The sequence below is a fragment of the Desmodus rotundus genome, chromosome X, assembly GCF_022682495.2.
Source record: "Desmodus rotundus isolate HL8 chromosome X, HLdesRot8A.1, whole genome shotgun sequence".
Classification (NCBI taxonomy): domain Eukaryota; kingdom Metazoa; phylum Chordata; class Mammalia; order Chiroptera; family Phyllostomidae; genus Desmodus; species Desmodus rotundus.
This window is the reverse complement of record NC_071400.1, coordinates 94,000,438-94,020,143: the sequence shown is the minus strand read 5'-3', so window position 1 is coordinate 94,020,143 and position 19,706 is coordinate 94,000,438. Positions and strand designations below refer to the sequence as shown.

Here is a 19,706-nt window from a genome sequence, read left to right as displayed (position 1 = left end):
CACGAGGTGAGCTCAGAGAATTAGAAAAGACCCAGTCAGGTGTAGGTCAGAGTAAGGTATTTGGAATTTGTTTAAAGTACAATGAGAACACGCTGGTCCAATTTTTATCTTAAAGAGATGTCTTGAGCTACTCCGTGGAGAACTGGAAGAGAGTAACGATAGATGATAGGAACCCCCTGAAGAGGCTGCTGCAGTAGGTCTGGCCAGGGTTGCGCAGGGATGAGAGAGGTAGATAGATTTAAAATCCAGTCCAGAAATAGGAAGGTTTCACTAATAGACTGGATGTGGGTGGGGTGGAGAAGGATTAAGGATGACCTCCATGTTTCAGCAGCGAATGATGATGCAATTCATTCATTAAGATGGAGAACACTGAAAGGGAAATGAGTTTTCATTTGTTGCCAAGACAGGTGGGGTTGAGGGGGACAAGACTTCACCTTTGGCTGTTTTAAATTTGGCATGCCTGGGAACCATGCAAACAGAGAGGTCAAGTAAGGAGAGTACACAGAGCTCAGAAATCAGGCTTGTGCTGAGAATATAAATGTGGGAGTTAGAAGACTATAAATGACATCTAAATCCATGGCATGAAGGAGGTCACCTAGGGAGATGATGTCCAATGACAGAGAAGAGGACTCAGGACCAAGACCCAGGGAATTGGGGCATTTTAGGGGGCTGGTGGAAGAAAAGGTACCTACCTAAGAAAAGAAACTGAGGACTAAGGAGCATCTGGGGACACAAGAATGCATGATCTCAGAGGCCAAGGCAAGGAGGGAGAGTGTGGCAAAGGAGGAAGCGTTCAATCCATGGAAAGGAAGAGTTAACGTGGGAGGAAAAATGACCTCTGGGATTGGCCGCATGGAAGTCAGTGGTGACTCTGCACTGACGGAGTGGATGGCAGGTTGAGAGCGCTGAGGAGGCAGGAAGTGGAGATAATGTGCACAGACAAATCAGCTGTGAAGTATGACACTGAGAGGGAGCAGAGGATTGGGGGTGTATGGTCAAGTAGTTTGGTGTTTCTCTTATCAAGTTATACGAGATGTGGGTTTTAAAAAAAAAGTAAGCCTATTAGCCTTTAATAATATCCATTATCACCCCCCCCAGTGTGTTTTTGGCTGTTAATTTCACTGATGCCAGTTCTCACATGGGTTAGATCAATCTTTCCCTCCCAATGCTTTTAAACTTAGAAAGTCTTTTCCCATCCAAGGATGAAATTAAATATTTCCCTATATTTTTCTAGTTCAACCTTTTAAGCATTTAATTATTTGATCTATGTCAAATCTATTTTACTGTGAGGTGTGAAGTCATGAGCTAAACTGCTTTCTTTTTATGAATGGCTAACCGGCTGTTTCAGTTGACTTAGCCTGCTCTTTTCCCCACTGGATGGGTAATCTTCTTTATCATTATTAAGTTTGCATATACACTTGGGTCTATTTCAGGTAGGTTCTATTTCTGTAAATCCCAAGAAAGCATCTCAATGGAGAAAACTTCGCTAATTAGCTGAGGAGCCCCAACTAACAGAGGAAGATCTACTCCATAAGGAGTTCTTGTCATTATCCAGTACATCTCCCACAGGGCTGCTCCATCTCCTTATCCTCCTCCCACCACTTCCCCACGCTCATGGTCTGCTGGGCTTTTCACTGCAGAGAAAATCCTCAGCACAGACCCATTCTCTCCACCACTTACACCCTTACACACACTCAAGAAACTCACTTCCACACTCCTTTGGCCACTGCACGAAGAACCATGCCTTCCTCTTTTCCCTGGGGGATCTTAAGGCTTTGAGAAAACGAAAAGTTGATTTGCCACATTATTTAAAGCAAATTTGCAACTCCTATTGCTTAGAATAGGCTGATGCTCTTCAACAAAATGATGTCTTCTGTCCCCAATCCAAAGGACTCTGATTTCTGAATTCTTGGTTATTTTACAGAATCCTGATAAGGAGTGGGAGCGATTAGTTTCTATCCCCAGTGCCAAAGGTGTCGTGGGAAGGAGTAAAACTCTGTAATCATATTCTGACATATACATGAAGTGCTACACAAAGAGAAAACAAGACACTTTTAGGCAAAATGCCAATGACTCTGTATAGGGTGAGAGACAGAGAGGGCCGGATGACAATTCTAACTTCTGTCAACCAATAATGAGTGTGAAACATCTTGAGCATCAAACTGTCCAGCTAACCGAGAATTTTGGACATAGCCAAGGTGCCCTACAGTCCAGTCTATACAGCCTCCTTTTCAAGCAGCATTTTAACCAACAGTGACACTCTAGTCCCTTCTCCTTCTCACCCTTTTTTTAGGGGAGGGGTAGTGAGGAGAGAAGAGCTAAAGGGGAAGAGAATTTCATTCCTGAAATTTAATCACAGACATGTAAGTGGTGAAACTGGACTTTGATTTCTTCACCCTCTGAGTCAGCATTCTTGACTGAAGTTGGCTTCCAGATGTTCTAAATTTTTGTGAAAATTAAAAACAGAAAACAGAGAGAGCACAAATGCTTCCATCTTATACGACCTTTTCATCCAAAATCCCACAAAGGCAACAGTATGATAAAACCACAAATGACCCCTAAATATGCCATTAGGGGGCCTTCACATCCCTTATTACCCACATATGGGTAGCGTGCTCCAAGGCTGAGTCAGAAAATTTATTAACCAATGCTACAATATTCTTCACAGGGCTTAATAATATGTTTAATTTCTATTAGTTACATTTGGTATTCACTAAGACGTTTTTATGAGTTCTTGCAAGAAAGTACATTGAGATGAGAAACTATTTGGCAAAGTTAAGATTTCATAGAACTCTGGGGACCGGTAACTTTGTAGAGATACGATTAAAGGGGAATTTATTACGGCACAGGGCTTCTCCTTTGTGATCATTTGCAGGACATTGTGACGTGGTCAGGGGTGTCTGCTTGCACAGACATGAAGGTACCCTTTTGGGGTAGAGAAAAAGAAAGGTTTGTTCTGAAGCTTCCTTCCATGAAAATGAGCTGCAGCAGGGGTGTGAAACTGATTTTCACCAGGGGCCACATCAGCCAAGGTTGCCTTCAAAGGGCCAAATGTAATTTCAACTCCTTAACAGTTAAGGAGCAGTTACATGTATACAGTCCTAAAATTATTTCGGCCCTTTGAAGGCAACCGCAAGGCTGATGTGGCCCCCGGTGCAAATGAGCTTGACACCCCTGAGCTACAGCATTCCCAAACTAGAGAAAGAAACACTGAGCAAGTTTAAATACAGGGGCTGAATGGTGTGATAAGGAAGGGGTACTGGGCAAATAAAATAGGGCAAAATCAGAAAACCTGAGTGTGGGTCTAGGTTCCTTCCACAATGAGCTTTCTGATCTTCGGGGCGACTTTTTGCCTAGCTGGGCGGCAGCATTCTCATCTACGAAGTGGTGGAGTTGGAGAGCTGACCTCCTATCTATTGCTGCAGAACATTCTGATTCCAACAGAAATGCGAAAGGAAAAAGGGAAAAGGGCGTCTTAGTTGGCTCTGAAAAGCATCTCATACTATCAGGAATTCTAGACTTGTCCATTAAAGCAATGGAAGAAGTAAACGAATGCAACACTTCCTGTCTAACTATTACATAAAAAGACCCCTGTGTATTAGGCAAAAATGGCCCCCACGTTGTTTACATCTTCATAGCACGCTAGGGTCTTTAGCCCAAAGTCTGCTGGAGCCCAGTTTAAATTCTCACATATCAGATTGCTTTAAATATATTCCAAATTAAGATATTTTTAACCATTTATGAGCCTACCTACTTTACATACCCTGTGAAACCACACCCAGCACCTGCTAGCCACAAATAACAAACCCTGCAGCTATAAAGACCCCAAATTGCTGTTGCCCTTTGGAGCTCTCTGACCCAGAGACCCTCTACCTTATCGCTGAGTGGCATCACCTAGACAGGTGAGCCCCCTTTCCAATTTCCCTGACTCCCTCTGAAGGGCCTAATTCCTTTTCGGGGTGGTGGCTTTAAGCCCCTGGCTCTGAAAGGTCTCCTACTTTGAGGCAAGTCCCTCCTCATGCAACCCTGTCCAAGCACCACCCAAATAAAGCTAATATGTTACCACCTCTCAAGAACTTGTCTTCTCCTTGGTCAGCCTCCAAATCCCCAAACTTACTACACCAACCGATCTAAATAAAGTAAGCATACAAAGAGGCTCCAAAGTATCAAATATGGCCTTCCATCTATCTACAAACAAGAAGAGAGAAGATTCCCTACTGTTCAGCAACAGCTCTTAGAAACTGAAGAAGTGACCAAATCTGTTGCCAGGCTGCAGACCTATGAAAGGGTCAGTACTTAGCTCCTAGCAGCGACAGGAAATGGTCCGTGAATTCCTGGGCAAGTCAGAAGGGATCAGCTCCTGAGTAAAATTACAGATGGGTCAAGGATTTCCTCTGAACTTTTCAATATCCATCTCTCCTCTTAGGCCCTGTCTGTCTAAAGTTTTTGTGGATAAAAACCTGCTTTCAGCAGAAAATCTCATTTATATTGAGTTGTGTCAAACTGGTAACGACCTATACAAGCTTACATTTAAGAGCATAAACTGGGCAGTGGCCATCTAGTTAGAATGCCAGCTCTGTCACTTACCAGATGCATAACTCTGGGCAAGTTGCTAATCTCGCTATGTCTCACTTCCTTCCCTCATTAGGTTTGAGAAACTGATTGGACACATTTTACAGAGTGTCTCAGCTTCACTAGCTCCCGATTCCTTGGCCACTTATGGAGACCCCTGGGTGCCATCACTGTTGTCATCTCTAGCTGCCTTGGCCTCTTCCTGACTGCCAAGTTATGAATGGCTTTGATGGCCCCCACAGTCGTGAGAGATACAGCAGCTCCAGAGCTCCTGGGCTTGACCTGATAGACCTACTAAGCGTCTGGATCCACTCTCAGATGAGAAGGAAGGTCCTAGCCACCAGAAGTGTATGTGGCCTCCTCAGAGGCTTCTTCAAGGGGGGGGAGGTGTCAGAGTTCAGAAGGGCATGGCCCTAGCCCCACGGAGGCAGACTTTGACCAAAAAGGGAAGAAAGATGTGGGATGACAGAAAAATTCTCCCTTTCTTTCTCCATTAGGAAATCTTGAAATCCAGCGTGCAGTTTACACTTACAGCACATCTCAGCTCACACCGGCCACACTTCATGTGCTCAGGGGCCACACGTGGCTACTGACAACTGTATGGGGCACTGACATCCTGAGGGCTTGGCGTGTACTGGTTCCTTTACTCCTGATTTAGCCTGGGTTCTCTGGAAAGCAGAGCCTAAGGTGGGTCTTATGTCCAATCCCAGAGCAGTGAGAGTGAGGGAGGATTTTCTTAACATCTGGTGCTGGAGTTGCCACCAACACAAGCATCTAACTTTTCAAAAAGGCAGGAATGTCTGAGCTTAGAGGTGAAAGCACTACAGACGTCTGGCTTTGTTCTCCCAGCTGCCAATGCTCTGGACCGACCCCGTACATCAATCAATTAATTGGCTATAGGTGTAACTGCTCTGGAGCTTGGAGATTTGTTTGTGCAATGAAATCTCATGGAACTGGGGCTGGTATTGTGACAAATGTGTGCTTATTACCTTTTGGGACTGTTTGTAAAGTGAGACAAATGAGAATTGAAGTAGAATGAATTCAAGTTTGGCAGTCCCGATGGAGCCATACCCAGTCTAGGGGAGTCCACCCCGACTGTGGTACTTATGAAGAAAAGAAAATCCATACTCTACCCAAGCAAAGCAGTTACAACTTGGTAGGTATGCTTTGGGATTTTATTTAGAATGTAATTTAGTCCATTTGGTTTGAAAAGTTTTAAATTGTTGTCTGTCTTGGAGTACATTTACCTGTCCACAGGAGCAGAATTCTTAATTAAGTTTCAAGTAATCAGAATGATCTCTGACACCAAATTTTCTCACTACATTTTAGTGTGAGTTTGGCCAAGTTGTTCAAAAGCTACATGATCCCAAGGATTTGGGCTTCAGTCAAAATAGTGTGTCTGCAGTTGTCCACCGCAGACCTTCACACAGGGCTGGGCAAAAGTGGGTTTCCAGTTGTGAGTATGTGAAACCTGCTTTATTCTTATCTTGTTATTGTTAGACATACTTTTGCCCACCCCTGTGTATACGCCGATCCCACTCCCTAAAATACTGACATCTACCTCATTTATATCCACAAGGGCTCAGCTTCTAATGCACCGCGCAAAGCTTCTGAAGCTCCCCGAAGCTGTTCTGTGTATTTTACTGTGGTTACAGGACAAAGATGTAATGTGTTCCTGGGGAGAGACTGACTATATCCTAAAAGTACAAGCCCTGATAGCCATAGAAGTGATTACACTGACATGTACAGCAGCCACTCGCCTTCATTGCAGGTGACACCTTGGGTTTTTTTTAAATAGCTTTCATTATCTTCTTAGTCAAACTTTTCTTGCTAATTTGTAATCCCAAAGACTAGGGCCACTGATGTATGAATGGCACAAGATATAACTTCTGGTTTAAAAGTGCGCCCATCCATTCTTCATTTACTGGCAGGGGAGGGCTTGTCAACACCACTGGAATGTACTTCCTAGGTGATTAGGTTAGCAGGGACATCTTGAAGAAGAACATCTGGCACCCTTTGTGCACACCCAGAACGGTATTTCTGGGGTGAGTGGGCTGCCCCACACAAGAGCAAGCTATTGTGCAGCTGATCTGGTCAGATGCCGACCACTGTTTATGTCAACATTCCTGACTGCAGATGAAGCGCCAGCTATGGCTGCCTACCGCAAGACAAGTCTTCGAAGCTGCTGGGTACATTTCTTTGGTGTCCTCCTATTTACAGCAAGACCCACACGGTCCGAACTGTGTCTATTCTCAACATGGAATCAGAACCAAGTTTTGCACTTGTCTGTGGACTGATACCAATCATCTGCTCGGGCTACACGGTCTGTGCCATGAGCTGCTTTGTGAATTTCAAGACGAGACAGGACTGCACACTGCACCCTCCCCTACCTTAACTTCAAACCACGCTATGGAAAACTCAGGGAGAGAGGGATGCAGAAATATACACACCACCAAGGTCAGCCTTAGGGAAAATCCGGGAATAGACAAACTTGGTCTTGGATTTTCTTCCAGTGCAATATTTTACATCATTTCCTTTTGCCCTGTGACAACCCCACAAGATCAGGTTGCCCGTGCAGCCACCCCCGCCCCCCATCATAATCCCCATATACTTATTGCACTCCTAACTATCCAAGCCTGTTGTATAAGTTATTGTAAGACGTGATCTCTGCTCCCTCTCGTCTTTCTTTCTCTCCCTCCATCCACACAAGCAAAATCAATTCTCCCTCCTCCAGACTACCATGCGAGTTTCACATACTGCTGTTTTAGCATTCCTCATACCACATCATACTAATGATGTCTGCCACATAACGTCTCCAGCTAGAGTGTGAGCTTATTTGGTGGTTGTGTCTTATTTGTCTCATATCTCCAGGGCACTGAACGTTGTGCACACAGCAGGTGCCTAATGGCTGAAGGAACAGAACTCAGAGAAATGGGACACGGAAATTAAATAACTGTCAAAAAAAAAAAAAGATAAATAACTGCCAGTTAAGAAATCTCATGGGTTGTAAAGACACATGGCTGTGTGGATCTGGGGCAGCTGAGAAGGCTTCACCGAAGAGAGGGGATGTAGCTTGGACCATAGTGAACAGTGGCGAGGAGACAGAGAAGGGGAAATCGACTCCACATTTCTACTTTGCCCTTGACAATATCCCTTTCCCTCAATCGCTGTTCCCTCTTTGCTCGATGTCAAAGGGGGCCCAGGAGGCTGTCTACCTTATGGTGGTATTTCCGTTCCTCTCTCCCCACTCCTGCATTGAAATACATTTATTTAATGCTTCAAAAGGGACATTCAGTTGGAATTCACTGGGTGATTGTGGATATCTTAGGTGGAACTTTTTTTTTTTTAGCATTTCTCATAATATCTAATTAAACATGGGCCATAAAAGAAAAATCAATGGAAGTAAAAACCACATGAAAATGAAATTCTTATCAGAAACATAAAATTGCATTGTTAAAAATCTTGGATTCCTAAAACGATCAAACATATTAGTTTTCTAGAAACTATCTTATAGAGATAATGGTCATCTATTTTTTTAAATGTGCATTTTCTTTTGTATTCATACCTATTTTTCTTACACTGAAAATCTTGATTCCTAAAAACATTAACACACTTACTGATTTGTTTGATTTTAAAACTGTTTTAAAATTGTAATGCCAACACTAGCTATAAAAATAACCTAACAAACAAAATGGAAACAGACTCAGAACAGACTGACAGCTGTCTGAGGGGAGGGGCGTTGCAGAGCCGGGAGAAAAAGGGGGAGGGATGAAGCAAAACAAAACTCATAGACACAGACAACAGCTCGGTCATTACCAGAGGGGAAGGGGGTGGGGGGGTAGAAGAAGGTGAAGGGTCACAAATGGTGATGGAAGGAGAGTTGACTTGGGGTGGTGAACACACAATACAATGTACAGATGATGTGTTATAGAACTGTACCCCTGAAACCTATGTAAGTTTATTAACCAAGGTGACCCCAATGAATTCCATTTTTAAAAAACTTTGAAGTTCAAAATTTTTGTGCTGTTCTTTTTGTCTTTAGAATATATCCCACTAAAAATGTACAGAGAACTGTGTTTAAAACCCTTAAAATAAATATTTTCTCTGAGTGGTTATGTGGCTGATATCTTTACACAAATGTTAGGGTATTCATTTGTTTCCACTTGTTTTTAATTCTAAGTTTTTTTCTGGTTTGACTTGATGTTTTAAATATGTAAGCGTTTACATCTTTCAAAATTAAAAATAAAACACATACTGAGAGAATTCTGTCTCAGGTCCATTCTTACCCAACCCCTCAGCCCCAAAGGAATGTTTTTAAGATCTTCAGCGTTTAAGTCTACCACAGAGCACTGTGATTTATAAATAAAATAAATTAACAGAGAGGCCTTTGGAAGAGAGGACTCCTTTCCGAGCAAGGGTTGTTTTCCCTCTGCTTGCTGTCGGGGACAGCTGCAGCATGTCATCTCAAGCTCCGTGTCACAAACCCACTGCCTGCAACGCAAGCTCTGCCATTAGGAGAATACCCATTCTTCTTGTTTGAGCCAGACCCATAAACGTGCTGGAACCCTTCAAAAATAAAAAGGGAAAAAACAAGGTGTGCCTGTGCTACCTGTTTTCTTGATTTAATATTTTTTCAATGCTACGTTCAGAACTTGTTCTTTGAAGCAAACTTAGAAAAGACAGATGAGGGGAAGACAGATGAACCTACTGAATCCTCCCAAAGATCCTCCGGGTCATTATAAGTATCTCCATTTTACACATGAAAACCTTTTACAGATGCAAACCCTGAGGCCTGGCAGGCTTGAGTGACTTCTTTAAAGTTAGTAGTCAGTGGTGGAATTGGCCTTGAACCCAGGCAGTCAGGCTCCAGATCGCCTTTTTCTGACCCCAGTGGGGCTGAGGCCTCCTTAAGGTTTGCTTCTGACATAATGGAATTTAAGACAGCAGGAGGCAAGTAGAGGCATTTGTTGGAAAAAGAATCCTGTTCCAGAGAGAACTGGCAATAAATATTGCTGATTGGCTGCCTGATAAGGATGGAATGGGATTTGGAGAATTTCATAGTCTCATGAAATAAACATGTGATTTTGACCTTCCAGAAGTGACAGAAACTATTCTAAGTATCCCATCTTTATCTACCCCCCCCTTCAGACTTTACTTTCAACTGTGCTCTTCTGGCAAAATGTTGCTCAGCATTGCTCGTAGCTTTCCAAGGGCTGAGACACATACAAACCGAGAAACAGGGACACATCTATCTTTGAGAGTATCAAAAGGACAGTTAGTTGCTTGCAAAAGCTAATAGCATCTTGCACAAAACCCCCTCACCTTTTTTGTGGATGTAGGAACTGAAGTCCAGAAAGGTTAGATAAGATTTGCCAAAAAGCCACGGTGCTGGACCTTATCGTCTATAGACTCATAATCAAACTGGTCCTCCCGAGGAGACATTACACACGCTACAAATGGTCCCTAGACCGCAGCCTCTGCATCACCCGGGAGTGGTCAGAAATGCAGACACTCAGGCCCCACCCAGGGCTGCTGAATCAGAATCTGCGTTTCAACAAAGCACACAGGTAATCATGAATTTTGAAGCTGGAGAAGCGCTGGAATGCTCACTAATTCCATTTTCTAGATATTTTAGTTGGGGGTATAGGGGTTGCTCTTGACTCTGTATTAGTTATAAGTATCAATACATAAATCTCTTGAGAGGTATATTCTCAGCCTCACCTGGTCATTTAAACAAAATTATCTTGTTTGTTTTATGGTACATCTACACTTGTTAAGATCCAGTCATTCCTCAGTGAGCAGATATTAAGGCCTCAGATATAGAAAACTATGTTTCTTATGAGACCCAGAAAAAAACTGGCCAATAATTCCCCCATCTTTACACTGACTCATGCTGGTGTCCTTTCTTCAGAGCAGTAAGTCCCTTTAGCATAGACAGCAAACATAAATCTCAGCCCACCTCCTGCCCAAGTTAACACAAAGCAATCAAAGTATAATAGTACAGCTACTCCTTATGTGGTGCTTACAAGGTATCTGATGTTGTTTTAATAGATTAATGTATTAAAAACTCCCTTAATCCTCTCAGAAATCCTATTCGATGGACAAGAACACAGAGGCACAGAGAGGTTAAGTGACTTGCCCAAAGCCACACAGCTACTGCATGGTGGGGATGCTGATCCAGGCCATCTGTCTCCAGAGTCCATGCTGCCTCTTAAAATTCCAATTAATGCTGAGTTCCAAGAGCTCCTTATTAAAATGTTCTTGTAATAAAAACTGATCATTGCCTTAGTAGAATGTAATTCACTTCAAAGATTTTACTCAACAAAAATAAAAAAATAGAGGCTAGCAGCTACTAAGACACTGTTCTCCAAAATTAAAACATTACTTCTGGTCTCTAATTCTTGGTTGTGACTGAAGGACTACACAGTCTGCTGCTTGGAAATGTCCCTGTGCCTATAATTGGAATCGACTCTGACATTAAAATTGCATTGTGTTTTCTATAAATGAGAAGCAGTTGTGAACTCAGAGGATTTGTGATATTGCTGGCTTTGCTTAGCTATTAAATCAGTGGTCTTGTTTCTCTTTTTAGCTACAGACAGCTCAACTGTTTTATAAAGAAAATCTTAAGGATAATTCCACAAAGCCTCGTGCTTTGGTTGAAGTGGGGAGTCCTGGAAACACGGAGTGAAAAGCCCCATAGGAAACAGAGAAAGCAGCTTCTCATCTGCACGAGTTCAGCTCTCCTTACGCCTACCTCCCCGACTGACTCCACACACAGTAACGTCCTTTGCCTCATACCAGGAAGATCCCACAGGACCTGAATTCTCTTCTGTGGCCCCGAAGGCAAAGAAACGCTTGCCATGCAGCTGGGAAGCGCGGTGCCCATTGCTCAGCGAAACAGAAATGGGGCAGAAACATGGTGAAGGGGCACGTTTCCAATGCAAAGTACACATAGAGAGCAGGCATATATGCTTAACAGGGAGCACATTCTGATTCTTTTTCCTTCAATGACTTCTGTTTGCAGTGGAAACACAAAGCAAAATGATGCACATGCCTAGGCCTGGTACAGGTAAAAGAACTACAGTTATAGTGTAGAAAATATAAAGCCCCTAAGTGCCAACCAATAATCACGACCAACCTATTACCCATGAAATACATCCCTCACCGAGCGGCTGGCTAGCGGCCACTGCCAAGCTGTTGTCACTGTAGGTGCTTCTAAAGCAAATTTAAATTTACATAAATTAGTATGTAAAATAGTTTTAAGTGCTGGATGCCCACATGGAGAGTGGCAAAGTGGTTCCCAGTTTCTTGAGGCTCTCAACTCCAGGTGGCACGTGTGGAACTGAGCGTCAGGGCCCCTCCCAGATCTCCTTGGATCCCTTTGGACCATTTCTGGGACCCCCACCCAAAATCAATGGCCAGGAGGGAGGAATCAACGGCTATGAGTAATAAAGGGTAAGGAAGCGTGAAAGCCCAGCTGCCTAGCGCTGGGGGGGGGCGGGCAGAACAACTCGGAGGCGGACTGATCCTCAAGTCACTATCCTTTTGGGGAGTTTACTTGACTCCCTGCCCTTCCCTGTCCTGGGTCCTTAGGTTGTCCCCCCATGGGCACTTCCTTCAAAATCAGTTGGACATGAATTCTCGTTTGGGGTATGCTTCTGGGAAACCCTACCTAACAGACCACAGTATGCAGTTAACTCCCCAGCGGGACATTACTTCAAACCTGGCCTCTCCAGCAGCAGATCTGGTGTGCAATTGACCATACCCTTCTCCTACCACAAATCTGTCCATAGTTTTTAGCCTCGATTGATCTTACTTGATTAAAAAGGTGTGACTCTGCCAACTGTAATTGAATAATAAAAATAAATTGGAAAAAAAAGAAAAGGTGGGACCCTAAGTTGAAATACTGTTGTCTTAGTTGAGAAGAATGTACAGGGTATGATGTGTATGGGTAAATAAATGTTCCAATTCATGTTAAAAACCTTTCTATGATGTAGCAGTCTGTTTTCCTTACTGAGTTGGGCATATATAATTTAAATAAACCTTCAGAGACTGGAGTTGGTTTTAGTTTTTGTTTGTTTCTTAAAACGTTAGTGAACTTGCAGTGAATCTAGGAAATTGTACAATAAGCAAAAGGAAAGAAGCTAAATCTGAACACACATTAAGATATACCTTGAAAATTGCTTTATGACCAAATTTTTAATATGAACTCGCTCTCTTGTAATTTTGGTAACTTTCCGGGTTTGCACGTGGCAAAACCAATTCTGGGTCCCCTTAGGTTCCACATAGTCTGACACCTTCGAAGCAAGTCCATCCTATAGGACATGAACTGTGATAAACCCAGTGAGAACTGACAACCCAGATGGGGCCAGGCTACGTCACCGAGCACCTCAATTTTCACAAACACACAGTGGCACAGCTCACCTTTATTCCCAGCGCTTCTCCAGAGATGACAGCCACTGTCACACCATCCTTACTGGGTTTAGGAATTTCTTTACTTTTCAGTTCCTGGTACTGAGGCTCCACCATCTTCTCTGAGCTCCTCAAATTTACCCACAGTTGTAGGCCATGGGCTGGCTCCTCTGAGCACGGCATCTCAGCGTGAAGAATGCCCCGGCCTGCAGTCATCCACTGTAAACACCAGACCAGAAGAGGGAAATGTAACCCAGACTCGAACGAGTCTGCAGGTGGGCCCATTATGACGTGGTAACTGAGTAAGGTAATTTAGAAGTGCTTCTTTCACAGCCTTGGGACTCATGAGGAATAAGCAAACTACAATAACAACTGCTGGAATCCTTTGTAGTTTTCCTAATGCATCCCATGCTTCCCATTTGAAATCAAAGCATCGGATCCCAAATTCACACAAATGGAAGGAGCCTGTCTTTGGTATCCCTGAGTCTTTGACTGAGCACTGAGATAGGGGGATGCGGGCAGACAGTATTATTGGGGAATGCTTTTGGGAGCATCTTAAGAAGAACAAAAAAAGCATGATTGGGTAGGTAGAGAAGCCAGCCAGTAATGCAGTTACAACAAAGGCCTTTCTTTGCCAATTCAACAGGGAGGTCTGCAGTTGGATAAACCTTCAGAATTGTCCCAAATTAAGGCAGGGTAGCCAGGCTTTTTTATCCCCGCATCAGCAAACCAGTGACTGTGCACCACCCCCCAGAAGGGAGCGCAACCAGGTAAGAGACAGTCCCTGCTGCAGAGGGCAGTGCCCAGGGTGGGATGCAGCTATGAGCCATCAGCCGTCGATATTCACAGCAGGTGGAGGACGGATAAGTGCGAGGCCCTAAAGATACATGTGCAGGCCCACCGTGTCCACTACACCATGGATGAGTGACTTGAGTCTCTGCTTGCTCAATTCTGGTACAGGAGCCCTCACTACTGGGAGAAAACAGTCATTGCCTCCGCTGCTGTAGAGAGTCTTCAAGCATTCGCTTATTTCTTTATTAAGAGTATATTGGGGATGAAGAAATGGAACATGATAGATTTCCTACTCGTCTTAGCTTGACTTCTCCCAGAGAAGATCCTGAGATAAGGACTTCAGCACAGGTAATTCATTTGGAAAGTGATGCAGGAAGCACAAGTAGGGAAGCGTCGGGAAGAGTGAGCTAGGCAAGGAAGGCAGGCAACATGAGTGGGCACCTGGAGACCCGTCCCACTGGGATGCACACAGACACACTTTAGAATTGCCGCACGGAGGGCAGAGCAGTCCCCACTTCCCCGGTCAGGTCACAAGTAGTCATCACAGAGACCTTTCTAGGTCATCTCCACTTTATGTTCTGCTCCACTGAAAGGTTACTGATAATTTTGGGTCACAATCATCCTTTTGCTTTTCTGCCTTCAAATTCCATGTACATTGAAACACCATGACTCAAACATTTATAGTCATCAATCTGCCAAGTATGTAAATGATCCCAGAAAACAACTGACACAGAGTTCAGACTTACAAAGCTGGCAAAGATGACCCAAGCGTTTCCTGGAGATTTTTAATTCTATTACATCTCAGACAAGAGTAGGATGGTGGCAGGGGTTTGGGCAATTGTCTTAAGTGACAATACCTACCCCTGAAAACCAGCTGGAAGGTAAGTAGAAAATCATCTCAAACACAGGAGAAAGGTCTATAAAAATGAGGACTGAATTGGCAATCAGGACATCAGAGTGGCCATTACCTGAACAGCTCCAGTAAAGGTTGGGGGGCTGCTGAGGGGCCAACCCTGAATTCAGTGAATGAAAGATGAAATGGAAGATAAAGGAAATTGCGACAGTTACACTTGATTTGTCTTTTGAGAAATGTAAGAGAAAGACTAGGTGGGAGCTAAAAGTGATTGAGAGGGTCAAGGAAAGTGTGAGGGAGGAATAAAGAGACCTTTGCGGGTTGCCAGGCTGAGTGGAAGGATCCACAGAAAGGCGAAGTTCAAAGACATACAAGACAGAGAGTGAAGTGTGAATGTAGCGGCAATGGGCAGATGAAGCGTGCACACCCAAAGACTATTAAACCATCAGTAATTCCTTGCCCATGCCCTTGACCATACCTGCAGGTCTCCTGGGTTCAACTGACCAACGTGTCCACAGAAGTCTTCATGGGCCATGCTGCCGCCTTCCAGGAGGTAAGATACCTTTGAAAAACAAGCATAAGAACAGGTAGGTGTTGGGTAGCTCTGAAGAGTTATTTATTTTTCCCAGAGAAAACGTGTTCAGGTAGCCCTGGCTGGGTACTCAGTTGGTTAGGATGTCATCCCAATACACCAAGGTGTGGGATCAATCCCCAGTCGGGGCATGTACAGGAGACAACCAACTGATGCTTCTCTCTCACATCGATGTTTGCCTTTTTCTATCTTTCCTTTCCTTTCTCTCTCTAAAATCAATCAATTTAAAAAAATTTAAAAGAAGTGGGAATGGCAAGAGATAAGCCTTAGAGAGACAGGAAGGGGCCAAGAAATAGAAAGTTCTGCATGGATGGACACAGCAAAATGTAGACTCTTGTTACAGAGCAGGCGGGGGTGGTTCCCGATATGTTATTACAGAAAGGATCCCCCCTTCCTCTCTCTGGGGGTCCCCCCCCACCTACTAGATTCGAAATGCCCGCTGCCAGAGGAAAGACGTCTCTCAATGCCAGAGACTGGTGAAAAGGAATTGTTTATTTAAAAGTTACACAAACTTAGAATAATGACCTAATGTCTTCAATAAGATACTAAAGTCCTCTGGAACACCCACAGATGCAGTCATTCCCTCTCCCTGTGCCCAGTCCGGGGTACCGTATCTGAGGAAAAGAAGTAGAAGTCCATGATTCAGGCTCCCGGCACCATCAGCTGTGTGGCTGCTGCAATCTCCAGTTAATCCAAAGCCATGTGGCACCCTCTCATGGCCCACCAGCAAGAGTCCTTTCTCCCCTTTTCTTCCCAGCTCTGATCTCCTGCTGCCTAAGCCACGCGGCAAAAAGAAGCACCTCAAAACCACATGGTCCTCCTTCCTCTCCTCCAAAACCTCCTGGTCATCTTTTCTCCTTCAGAACCACGTGGTCCTCCCCCTCTACGGCTGTTGTGGCTAGGTTAAATCCCAGCGCCCATCTTCCTCTGCAGCCCCATTTCCAACTCCTCCTACAGTCAGTTACACCTGCCAGCATCCCCGTATTCTTCCAGCTTTACTGTGCTGCCATAGACGTCCGGGCAGGTGTGGCCTCATGGCGTGGAGCCAATCTTCTCCAAGCTCTCACACAGGGCCTGTAACCAGGGGGAGTTGCTTCCCAGTCCCATCTTGGGTGGAATTCGCTCCCATCCCCCTGGCTCAAAGCTTGGGCACAGCTATTTAACATATCTATGAAACCAGTTAAAGGTTATAGATATGTTAAATGACCATGCCAGGGGCAAGCTGCAAAGCTGTTGCTACCCAAAACAGCTCTGAATGGCCCTGCTCCACGTGTCCCATCCCCCCTGGCTCAGGCCTGTGGGGGTGAGGACATCCTATATACATTTTTCTAATATTCCCTAGACACCCCGAGTCCTGGACCCCATTATAAATCCCTTCTTAGGGCCCTCCTCTTGGCTGCACCCTGTTTCACTGTGGCCATCTCCAGATGGTGGAATTACAGCTATGTGTTGCTACATTCTTTCCACTGGTGTGACAGTTTGGGTGTTCTGAAATGAGTACTTTACATTTTTACAACGAAAACGATTTATTTATTTTGGAAAAGTATAAAGATGCTGCTGCTGATTAGTGAGTGAAAATAAGTGCTGTGCCTTGTTTCTTGCTTCAGTGAACTGCGGCTGGGCAGGAAGGCAGTGTGACATCAGGGAAACCACTCAGATTAAGAAGAATAATTCCCTATTACATGTGAGGACAACAGAGCTAGTTCTGCCCTGACCAGTGTGACTCTGTGGGTTGGGGATCATTCTGCAAAGTGAAAGGCTGCTGGTTCAATTCCCAGTCAGGGCAGATGCCTGGGCTGCAGGTTCGGTCCACAGTCAGGGTGTGTGCAAGAGACAGCTGATCAATGTTTCTCTCTCTAACATGGATGTTTCTCTCTTTCTCCCTGCGTTCCCCTCTCTCTAAATATAAATAGATAGATAGACAGATAGATAAAGTCTTCTTAAAAATATAGCTAGCTCTGACTTGTATACGTTACCAACTAGAACTCATGCCAAAATACAAATTAAGCACTTAGGACCCCCCATAAAGCTTAAAAATTCCGAATTTCAAAGCAGCAGCCCAACTTCCAGGAGCAGCGTCTAGAATTGCTTTCCTTGTTTGCCTTACGCATGCATTCTTAATTTAAATAACTGCATAATAAAGGCAATTTTCATTCTCTTTGGGCTGAAGCTCTCCTTTAGGTTCTCCAAGTAGTCTCTTTCAAATCATATTCTTTCCATCTCCAATGATTGTCCAATTACCCAAGCCTAGGGGCTTTCTAGTTGTTAATCATCTCAAAACATGCAAAGCAACTTTAAAAAGGAAACTGTGGTGAGCACGACTCATTTAAAGATGAAAATGTATGCAGACACCAAAAGAGGTGTTTTGTCGTTGTTTTGCAGATATTATTCTAGACAGCAATTGCAACACTATTTCTAAAAGATTGAGAAGACAATTATTCCCCCTTTTCCTCTAATTTTGGAGGGGGGATTTCCTCTTTTCTGCGGCAATATTCAAGTAAGCATCAGTTCTCCCGTCCTAAACACTATGAAATCGGAATTACAGGCGTCTGGATAACGAAAACCCTCTGATCCCGTAAGGCCTACCTTCTCCTACTTACAGCGAAAACCGTACTTTCAGCCTTTCAGGGGAAATCAGAAACCAAAGAACTGATTTACTCTTTATTATTATCTACCTTTTATTTTCTTTATTTTTGTTAAGTGTTATAAATGCTACGCTGAAACCTTAAGTCCAAGCTGATGCTTGCAAAGAATTGTTTAAAACTCCAGCAACACTTTGCAAGTTGACAAAATCCAGATGCTTTTTTAGGACATTACATAATTGCAAACACCTGGAGAATTGCCATGGGTGGTTGATGGATGTGGGAGTGTTATGTTTAAACTCCAGAGTTGCATGTGTCTAATTAAGTAAGAAACGTGTAATCTGAAACAGGTGTTTTCTTAAAGGACTTGCCGTGCTTCCTGGTCCTGCTCGCCCTTGCCTCCTTCTAGTCCTAAACTTTCCACGGGTCTTTACTAAATACTTTCACTTCCTTGTCAATTCTTATTTCTTGTTGTATTTTGCGTGTTTGTATTTGGAAGGAGAAGGGCACAAACCCACAACAATAATAAACGTGTCACTTGCAATGTGAAATTTAAGAAAGGTATACCTCAAAGAGCTTTAAATTAATTCTGAAGAATCATAGCACAAGATATAATATAACTTATTGGTTGTTTTTTTTTTTGCAAGACTTATAAAAGTCTAGTTATAGAAAAAACTATGTTTCTTTTCATTTCTATTTGCTCTAAAATAGTGGCTTTTTTTTTCTCTTGGTAGCTGACTAGGAAAAAGAGAAAAAAACAAAAACACAACTTGAGGTCATGGCTGATGAGAAAGGCCAGCAAGGAACAGCTTGCATAATAGAAGCAGCTAACTGGTCTTTAAGGACAGAAACACAATGTTTGAATGCATACAATTAAGGACCCAAGTTATTTTTTAAAAAGTTTTAGTTATTTGAACAATCACTTAGAAACCTGAAAAATCACCCCACTGAATAGGCTCATCCAGCCCCAGCCCTACATAACACCTTTACATCTGACAAAAGGTGGTTTCAGCAAAAACAGAAAACATAACCAACATGGGTTAGGTGTTCGGCCAATGTACGAATCTAAATATTTTAAAGGTCTAATGGGTCCTGCCTTGACATTTCCTGCCCCAACCCTCTAGCGGCACTGATGCTTCAGGGACTCCCAACACACTGCCCCCTGCTGGTATGGCCCTGCCTCGGGGAAACACCAAGGCTTTGGGGCCCTAGGTGGAACCTCGCTTTTGCCATTTACCAGGTATCAGATGCGGGGCAAAGTTCTTTAACTTCTAGGAGGCTCAGTTTCTTCATGTAACAACATGAACCCAGGAAAGGAGCTCACTAAGCATTGGGTAATGTTTGCAAAGCACCTGGCACATAATGAGAGTTTGGTAAGTTCTAGAATTAGCATATCTACCACAATTTTGGGGGCAGAGATCCCATTTTTGGAATGTACTTACCCTGATATTCTCATGGTTTACTTCCTCACTTCATTCAGGCCTCTGTTCAAATGTTACTGCATACGAGCGACCGCCCCCAACCATCCCGTCATATTGGTCAACCTGTTCTGACTTGCTTCTTCTTCCAAGCATTTTCATAAAGGGACACTCTATGCCACAAATATTTGGTTATGCATTTATTGTCTGTCTTACCTAAGAGAATGTTACCTCCCTGAAAGCTATAGCATATAGCCGACACTGAAAATTTGTCGAATGAATGAATGAATGAATGAACAAATGGATGAACAGTAGCATCTTGTGGCTGCATAGCATTTCGACATTCACAAAGCATCTGATCCTGGGAATATATTGTTATCTACAGGTTATTAATAAAAACATATGGCTTAGTATAATCAAAGTTACACCATTAATAGTAGCAGAGCAAGGACATAAATTAACATGCTCTATCTCTGAAGCTAAAA

At 43.5% G+C, this 19,706-nt stretch overlaps 1 protein-coding gene across 2 annotated transcripts in view; it reads right to left on the bottom strand.

The window, feature by feature from the left end:
* The window catches only part of PIR (pirin), a 75,452-nt gene that overhangs the window by 32,630 nt on the left and 23,116 nt on the right, over positions 1 to 19,706 (bottom strand). For both annotated transcript variants that reach the window (XM_024569929.4, XM_045203228.3), the window contains exons 4-5: positions 15,108 to 15,191; positions 12,997 to 13,203 (exon numbers count right to left, since the gene is read on the bottom strand). In XM_024569929.4, coding sequence (XP_024425697.2) covers positions 12,997 to 13,203; positions 15,108 to 15,191 — 291 coding nt within the window. The remainder of the gene's footprint in view (positions 1 to 12,996; positions 13,204 to 15,107; positions 15,192 to 19,706) is intronic.